Raw genomic sequence first — 9,981 nt, forward strand, 5'->3', positions numbered from 1 at the left:
CAAACAAGATATTCTTCTCCAGGGACTGGTCCCTCCTAATAATATATCCAAAGTATGAGAGACAAAGTCTAACCATCCTGGTTTCCAAGGAGCTCTCTGGCTATACTTCTTTCAGCACAGATTTATTTGTTCTTTCGGTAGTCCGTGGTACTTTCAATATTTTCCTCCAACACCATAACTCAAATGTCTCAGTTATTCTACAGTCTTCCTTATTCACTGTCTAACTTTCACATGCATATGACGTTCTTGAGAATATCATGACTTGAGTCAGGTGCACCTTAGTCCTCAAACTGGCGTATTTGCTCATCAACACTTTAAAGAGGTCTTCTTGTACAGCAGATTTGCCTAATGTAATATGTCATTTGATTTCTTGACTGCTGCTTCCGTAAGTGTTGATGGTTGATCCAAACAAAATGAAGTCTTTGACACCTTCAATCTTTTCTCCATTGATATGGATTTTGTTTATTGGTCCAGTAGTGAATTTTTGTTTTTGTTTTTTTTTTCTTTACATTGAGATGCAACCCATGCTGAAGGCTGTGGTCTTTGAACTTCATCAGTAAATATATATATTCTCAAGACATAAAAGCCATGACATGAGTAGACATATGTACACATATATTAATTGTAGCAGTAGTCACAATAGCAGAAAAAAAAAGACAGCCTAAATGATCATCGATGGAATGATTCAAAACTTTGATACATACATACATTGCAATACTATGCAATGTAGAAGAATAATGATGAATCTGTGAAACACTTCATAACATGGATGAATCTGGAAGACATTATGTTGAGTGCAATTGTTGTTGTTGTTGATAAGTGCAGTCAAGCCAGTTCCAACTCATAGTGACCCTGTATAGGGTTTCTAGGGAGAATCTGGTGGGTTTGAATGATCGATCTTGTGGTTCTCAGTCCAGTGTTGTTCATACAGAATCATAAGGATGAGTATTTTATGAGACCACTACTGTAAAAAAAATCAAGAAAATGTTTCCATATTTAAAGAAACATTATTTGATGGTTATTAGGGTTGGGAGGGAAGGGAGAGTAATTGACTAGAGGATAGACTGTTGTTGCTCAGGTGACAGGGAGTGCAATATATACGAGAAGAGGGAAGTTGAAAGAAGAATGAGACAGGTGAATGGACAGGGAGATTTTCAGGGTGTAGAATGCACAGAGGTAAATAGACTTCTATACACACAGAGAACAGCAGTGTTCAGCATGGATATATAAGTTGGAACTTATAGTGACATTATGCACAACAGAACAAGCACTGCCCAGTCTTCTTCCAGCTTCACAATCATTGCTAAGCTTGAGGATATTACTGCTGCCACTGTGCCAATACATCTCACTGGGGGTCTTCCTCTATTTTGCTTATCCTCCACTTTACCTAGCATGATGTCCTTCACCAGGGACTGATCCCTGCTGACAACATGTCTGAGCATGAGAGACCAAGTCTCACTCTCCTGGCTTTTAAGGAACCATAAGACTGTACTCCCAACACAGATCTGTTTGTTCTTCTAGAAGTCCATGGTACTTTTGAATAACCTTCTCCAACACCATAACTCAAATGCATCAATCATTCTTTGGTCTTCCTTATTCACTGTTCAACTTTCACATGCATATGAAGTTACTGAAAATATCATTACTTGAGTCAGGCACACCTTACTTTTCAAACTGATATTGTTATTCAAATTTACTGTGTATTTGTACATATCTGCATGTTTTTATTCTAGAATGCACATGGCTGGTAAATTTGAACTACAAACTTCATGATTAGCAGTCCAATCTTTATCCTACAGTGTCATATCAGACCTCCTAGGCTTTCTGCTCCTGTAAAGATATACAGTCTCGGAAACCCTGTGCAGGGTTGCTATGAGTTGGAACCAACTCCACGGCACAAAACAACAAGTCTTAAACTAAACACAGCTATTTCTGCCAATTCAAATAGCTGATGTTTTGTTTTAACATCCATTGCTTTTGTTAGTTCTTACATGGCAACATTATATTTTGTGTTTTATAATATTATTATGGAGTTGTTGTTGTTTCTAGGTTCCATTGAGTCGATTCTGACTCATAGAGACCCTATGCACAACAGAACAAAACACCACACATCCTGCTCTATCCTCACTGTTATTTTTATATTTAGCCCATTGCTGCTGGCACAGTGTCACTCAATCTATTTTAAGGTCTTCCTCTTTTTTCTTAACTTTCACTCTGCCAATCATGATGTCCTTCTCCAGAGACTGGTCCCCACTGACTGGTAGAAGTTCTGGAGATGAAGTCTCGTCATTCTGGCTTCTAAGGAACATTCTATCAGTATTTCTTCCAATACAGAATTATTCTTTTTTTTGTTTGTTAGTCCATGGTACTTTCAATATTCTTTGCCAACACCATAATTCAAATGCATCAAATGTTCTCTTGTCTCCCTTATTCATTGTTCAACTTTTACATTCATATAAAGTAATTACAAATACCATGACTTGGATCACTCGCACCTTAGTCTTCAAAGTGACATCTTTGCTCTGTAGCACTTTAAAGAACTCTTTTGCAGCAGACTTGCCTGATGTAATACATCATTTAACTTCTTGTCTGCTGCTTCCATGAACATTGTAGAACCACACAAAATGAAGTCTTTGACAACGTCAATCTTTTCTTTGTTTATCATGATGTTATTTACTGGCTCAGTAGAATTTTAGTTTTTGCTTTTTTCCACATTGATGTGCAATCTATACTGAAGGCTGTGGTCTTTGATGAAGATCAATAAGTATTTCAAGTCTTTTTTTATTTCCAGCAAACAAGAATTTGTCATCTGTATATTTCAGGTTGTTAATGAATTTTCCTGCAATCCTGATGGTATGTTCTTCTTCATGTAATTCTGCTTCTCAGATTTTTTGCTCAGCATACAGACTGAATAAGTATGATGAGAGGATTCAACCCTGACACACACCATTCCTGATTTTAAAGCATTCAGTATCCCCTTATTCTCTTCTAACACCTGTCTCTTAGTCCATATACAGGTTCCACATGAGCACAATTAAGTGTTCTGGAAATACCTATTCTTCATAATGTTAACTATATTTGATATGATTCACCCAGTTGAGTGACTTTGCATAGTCAATAAAAAACAAGTAAACATCTTTCTGGTATTCTCTGCTTTCAGCCAATATCTATATAATGTCAGCTATGCTATTTCAAGTTGCATTTCATCATCTGAATCATACAATATTCATAGGATTATTGATGTTATTATTTATTATGCATTATTTATACTTTAATTAAAGTATTGCTTTACACTCATATATCATATAAGGTGTCCTGAGAATGCAATGGTTAAAGTGTCCAGCTTCTAACTGTAAGGTTGATTGTCTGAACCCATCAGCTGCTCCATGTGACAAAGATGTGACATGCTACTTCCCTATAGATTTAAAGCCTTCAGACCGTATGGGGTAGTTCTACTCTGTGCCATAGATTTCTTAATGGGTTGGCATCAACAGCAATTGATTTCATTTAGCATGTATCCTATAACCTATATTCAGAAGAAGTTGGGCCAATTAAAATAATAGTAAATAACATATAATAATTATAATAGCAGCTGTCATTTAATAGATAACTAGTAAATACCAGATGCTGTCTATTTTTGTTAATTAATCCTTAACACTGTCCTATAAGGTAAGTATAACTATCCCCATTTTACTACGAAACAATTTATTCAAGATAATTTAAAATCTTATTTAGCTGATTCTTACTTCAATTGGTGCCCTATAGTAACCACCACTTCATTTATTGCTTTATTTTACTTGCTACTGATGGCATCTCTCAGATTAAGCTAATAATTTTCTGTCTTTGCTTTTTAGGATTTGATACTAGTATTTTGCCAATTTGCAAAGATTCACTTGGGTGGATGTTTAACAGACTTGATACAAACTATGACCTGCTATTGGACCAGTCAGAACTGGGAAGCATTTACCTTGATAAGAATGAACAGTGTACCAAAGCATTCTTCAATTCTTGTGACACATACAAGGACAGTTTGATATCTAACAATGAATGGTGCTACTGTTTCCAGAGACAGCAAGGTAAATGATGCAGACAGTTGACCAGCATGCTAAATTTATATGTTCCTTTCAGATTGTAGATGTTATCTAATTTAAATGCTTTATAAAGGAGCAAATAAACAGCAGGTTGAACAAAATGACTCTGCTAGAGATTCAAAACATGCTAAATAAGATGAAAAAAGTAATTAATACTTTATATTAATGCAATTCATTATAGTTGCTATTCTGAACTGCCAAAAAGCACATCGAGATATGAGAACACAGATATTAAAAGTAATCATTAAAATTAATTTGCTATCTGCTTTGCCCATGGTGTAAAATAAATGGGATTTTTATCACTATACTGTGGAGTGTTAATGTTCTATTTTGTGATCTTATTAAATGAACCACAACTTTCAGCATATTGTTATTTTAACTCATTTAATTTTAAAATGACATAGTCTTTCAAACTTTTTGAAATAACTTAGTTTTTTTAAATTAGCATGAAGGTGTTTTAATTATGTCAAAGAAGTCTGGAAAAATTAAGATATGGATGAATGCTAGTTCTTTATGCATCATTCTTTATTAGGAAATATAAATAAACCTACTATAGAATTCCATGGGAGAAAGATGAGGCTTTCTGTTCCCATAAAGATTTACAGCCTTGGAAACCTGTACAGGGTTGCTATGAGTCGGAACCGACTGCATGGCACATAACCACCACCACCACCACCACCACCACTACAGAATTGGAGTCCTGGTGTAGTGCTGTGGGTTAATGCACCAGACTGCAAAGCCATTGAAAATGCAAGGTCTGTGGTTCAAGTTCAACCCTATAGGGTTGCTATGGGTTGGAATTGACTCAACAGAACTTAACAAAAACAACAACAAATATAGAATTGGAATTAGATTACATAATCAATCAACATGATACTTTAAATTAAGATTTTATTTGAAAATGTTTTTTTAATGTATATTATAATAAATTTCTTGTATGCTAAGGAGACAAGTTTGGTGCTGATATTAAAAACTGGGAATTGGTTTAATGTAATATACTAAGTATTGCCATGTATTTAAAAATTTTAACAACTGGTACGATGAATAAGCTTCTTTAGATTCTAGGTGCTTTGGTTAATGTGCTGAACTGCAAGGTCAGTTTGAACATCAAGGTTGGCGGTTCAAGATCACCAGCCACTCTTTTGGAAACCCTATACAGGGTCATTATGAATCAGAACCTACTTGACTGCACTTAATAACAACGACTGGTTCTAATTTTCCCATATGGAAATCTAATAGAGTATATAAATTATTTTACCATACGGATTATTTTTCATATATTAGTAATCATTTAGTAATTGCAATAACATCAGTCATACTATGCTGGTAATAATAGCTTAGGAAGATTTCTAGGGTAGTTTAGCATTTATAAACATTCTTAAAGAAAGTTCAAAAACATTTTCTTTATTAAAGGATTTTAAATCTTACACACACATGCATGCTTATTATTGACTTTATTATTACATGTAAGTTTTCCAGATACTTGAGCATGCACCAATCCATTTGCTGTACTGTGGTGACTTGTGTGTTCCTGTGATGCTGGAAGTTATGCCACCAGTATTTCAAACATCACCAGGGTTACCCAAGGTGGTCAAGTTTCAAGGGACTAAAATAATGTAGAAAGACATGGTGATAATGCTTTTTTAAAAACTAGCCAGTGAAAACTTATAAATAGCAGCAGAACATTGATATAGTGCCAGAAGATGAGTCCCTTTAGTTGTATGGCACTCAAAATATGACTGAGGAAGGGATGTTTCCTCACAGTAGAATTAACATAAATTCCATAGATGGAATAAAACTGCAGGGCAATCATTTTCTGTATGGCATGGCTTAAAATGAGAAGGAACAGCTACACAATTTATTAGTAATCAGAATGCCAAATGCATAAAGTTTGAATCTAGGAAAATTAGAAGTCATCAAAAATGAAGTTGAACTCATGAAAATCATATCTTAGGCATTCATGACCTGAAATGTGCTGGTGTTGGCCATTTTGAATTGGATAATCATATGCTTTACTATGCCAAAAAATGGCAAATTAAAGAGGTATAAAAAGAACATTTCAAGTTTTATCCTGAAGCACAACTCTGTCCAACTGATAACTGCAAAGAAGGCAGTTCAAACCCACCAACTACTCAGAAACCATATAGAAGGTCACTATGAATCAGAATTGACTCAGCAACATTTATAAAAATCAGGGCAACAACTTAATACAAGTGTTATTCAAGTTCATGCAGAAACCACTAATGCCAAAGGTGAAGAATTGAACATGTTTGCCACATGATAGACACTAAAGTTGATCAAGCATGCAGTTGTTGTTGTTGTTGTTGTTTTTGTTGTGTGCCATGGAGTCGGTTCCGACTCATAGCGACCCTGTATAGGGTTTCCGAGGCTATAAATCTTTACTGGAGTAGAAAGGCTCATCTTTCTCCCATGAAACAGCTGGTAGTTTCGAACTGCTGACCTTGTGGTTCACAGCCCGATTTGTAACCACTATGCTACCAGAGCTTCTAAACATGCAGTAAGGATGAATTAATCATGATTGATTATTTGTATGTGAAAGTTGTAAACAAAGAAGGAACTGAAGATGGAAAATATGGCTTTAATTGATTATGTATATGTTGTTGTTGTTAAGTACCGTGGAGTCAGTTCTGACTCATAGTGACCCTGCACAGGGTTTCCGAGGCTGTAAATCTTTACGGGAGCAGATTGCCTCATCTTTCTCCCATGAAACCACTGGTAGTTTCGAACTGCCTACCTTGAGATTAGCAGCCCGGTTCATAACCACTATGCTACCAGAGCTCCTTGATTATGTGTGTATGTATATATATATATATACCATAGATTGAGTGATAAAAATTGGTAAGACCAGTGGCTTATTCATTGCAGATACTCTTTTTCAACAATATAAGTTACTATACACAGGTAATAAATTGAAGAAATCTTTGGAAGGAGACTATAGATAACTCAATATCATCATTCAGAACAAGCCCATGGCTAACTAAGGAACCAACTATTGATTGCACCTACGAAAGTTCAAATTGAAGCTAAAGAAAATTAAAACGATTCTATGAAAGCCAAAGTACAATCTTGAGTATATCTCACCTGAAATTAGATTCCATCTCAAAAATAGATTTGACTTATGGAACAATGACAGAAGGTCAGACAAGTTGTGGTATGGGATCAAGGACATTATACATGAAGAGAACAGATGGTTACTGAAAAGACAGGAAACAAAAAGAGACCAAAATGGATATAAAAAGAAACTGAATTGTTATTCTTGAACATAGAATAGTTAAAGCAAAAGAAAGAAAGGATTATGTAAAATAACTAAACACCTACAATAGTAGCTGGGAAAGAATGTGTATTATAATCACATGTGCAAAAAAAACCCCTGAAGTTAGTAAACCAAAAGTGTGAAAACTAAAGAAAACAATCAAACTTTGAGTTGGAATGTTCAAGGATTCTATGAGCAAAATATAAAATGTAAGAGATACCAAAGTAAAATAGAAGAAACACAAAGAGTTACTGTACCAAGTAGAATTGTTCAATGTTCAGCCATTTCAATAGGTAACATATGATCCGGAACCAATATTATTAACAGAAGAAGTACAAGCTTCATTAAAGTCATTGATAGAGAGTAAGGTTCCAAGAATTGACAGAATGCAAATTTAGGTATTTCAGCAAATGGATTCAATGCTGGAAGAATTTACTTACCTATGTAAAGAAATTTGGATAACAGCTACCTGGTCAACCAAATGGAAGAAAACCAAAGAAAGGTGACCCAACAGATTGTTGAAATTATCAAACAAAATTATTATTATTTTTATTAAGATTAGACAATGAATAAGGAAAACCATAGAAGAATTGATGTCTTTGACTTACTTTACTGACAAAGAACATTTAAAGTGCCATGGAATTCCATAAGAAGAAATAAATGTGTGTTAGAAGTACAGCCAACCGCTCCTCAGAAACAAGGATAGTAAGCCTTCATCTCCTGTACTTCAGTCATGTAGTGGGAAGGACCAATCCATTGGAGACATACATCATGCTTCGTAAAGTGGACTGTCAGCGAAAAAGTGAAAGACCTTCAACAAGATAGACCAACACAGTGGCAGCAATAATGGTTTCAAACCTAAGAATTGTGGGCAGAGTGTAGGACCAAATGGTGTTTCATTCTCTTGGGCATAAGGTTGCTGTGAATTGGAACAGATTTGGTAACACCTAACAAAGACAGCAACATCATTATTAATCAAATGTCATTGTGGTGCTGTGGGATAAGCACTGGACCATATGGTCGGTTTGAACCACAAGGTCAGCAGTTCAAAACTCACTAGCCTCACCTTAGAAACTCTATATGGGGTTGCCATGAGTCTCAGCTGACTAGACAGCACTTAACAACAATAACATTTAATTGTAAAGTTTAATGATTAAATCAAATGATAATTTACTTAATCATTGTTCTCATTCAAGTTTTAAGTACATAAAATCTAGAATTACCAAAAATTTGAACCAAACAGATAATAAAGACATTAGGGGACAAAAAATTGATTGTATTAATCATGCCTATACCCTAAACTCTTGGTGTGATGATGCAGGATAAGCACTAGACTGCTTCTTGGAAATCCTATATAGGGTCACTATAAGTCAGGAGTCATTGAAACTTCCATGCAATTTGTTGGGTTACTACTCTTTCATCTGAAATAATTATTTGCAAGTGGGTTGAAATGACAAGTAAACTCTCAATTAAATGTTCAAGGTACACATAGAATAACAGATCTAGTTCATAAATAGTCGAAGGAAAAGATTTTAACATCAAATATTGTATATATATATATACATGCAGCCCAATCCATCATTATTTCTCTTACAATCTTAAAAGGTTTCCCTACATATATCATCTAGGACTAACACTTGCTTTGAAAATCAGGATATTCAGCAATATTACTAATTAACAGATACACTCTAATGTGTCTGGGTTTTCAAGCAATCTAATAATGAATATGTAAGAAAAATTACTTCTACTTACCCAAAGGGGTCCAGGAGAAAGATGAGGCTTTCTGCTCCAGTAAAGATTTACAGCCTGGGAGAACCTATACAGGCTCACTGTGAGTCGGAACTGACTCCACAGCACACTCCCACCATAACCCAAAGGGGTAATATTGATTTTTTTTTTTTTTTTTTACTAAGCACACAGGGCAATCACGGGAGCTAATTATAAAAAAAAGTTTTACGAAAATTGAAAACTGAATTGAAGAGACAAAGGCCAAGAAAGTTGCGACAAGGATTTTTTTTTTTTTTTTCAACATGACGATGCACAGACTTACTCATTATGGGTAGGAAGGGCTGTTCTATGAGAACTCCCATGGAAATCCTTACCTCATCCACCTACAACTCTGATCTTGCTCTTTCAGACTAATTTGTTTGTTTGTTTCAGAATCTCTAAGAGTAATTTAAAGAAACACAATTTGAGTCCCCCAACCATGCCCAAACTGACATTTTGACATGGTGTAAATCAACATGTGCTGATTTGTCAGGGAAGGGTCAGAGATACGAAAGGCTTTCAGAACTGTGTAGACCTAAATGGAGGATAGAAAGAACTTCATAGTTTAATATATAATTTTTTTTCATAAAGGTTTCTATAATTTTGTAGCATTTTTTCTTACCCTCATATAAAGTTATTTGTGCACTGTTTTAAGTAAGAGGAAATTTCCTTGACAGTTTTGGTAGCAATTAGTAAGTTATATATTGATCGAGTAAGAAGTAATTTTACCCTATAAATATTTATAGCATTGTTATTTTTTCTTTCAGTTTCAGTCATTCTTAGGAAAGTCAATAGGATGTAAAATTAGTTAGAATTAGTAAAGCATATATTGTTGTTGTTAAGTGCCGT

General features: G+C 34.8%; 1 protein-coding gene across 1 annotated transcript in view; it reads left to right on the plus strand.

The window, feature by feature from the left end:
• Positions 1 to 9,981, plus strand: part of LOC102813160 (testican-3-like) — a 766,084-nt gene that overhangs the window by 731,949 nt on the left and 24,154 nt on the right. The window contains exon 4 of the mRNA XM_006864537.1: positions 3,855 to 4,076. Coding sequence (XP_006864599.1) covers positions 3,855 to 4,076 — 222 coding nt within the window. The remainder of the gene's footprint in view (positions 1 to 3,854; positions 4,077 to 9,981) is intronic.

The sequence above is a fragment of the Chrysochloris asiatica genome, unplaced genomic scaffold (assembly GCF_000296735.1).
Source record: "Chrysochloris asiatica unplaced genomic scaffold, ChrAsi1.0 scaffold00066, whole genome shotgun sequence".
NCBI classification, from domain to species: Eukaryota; Metazoa; Chordata; class Mammalia; order Afrosoricida; family Chrysochloridae; genus Chrysochloris; species Chrysochloris asiatica.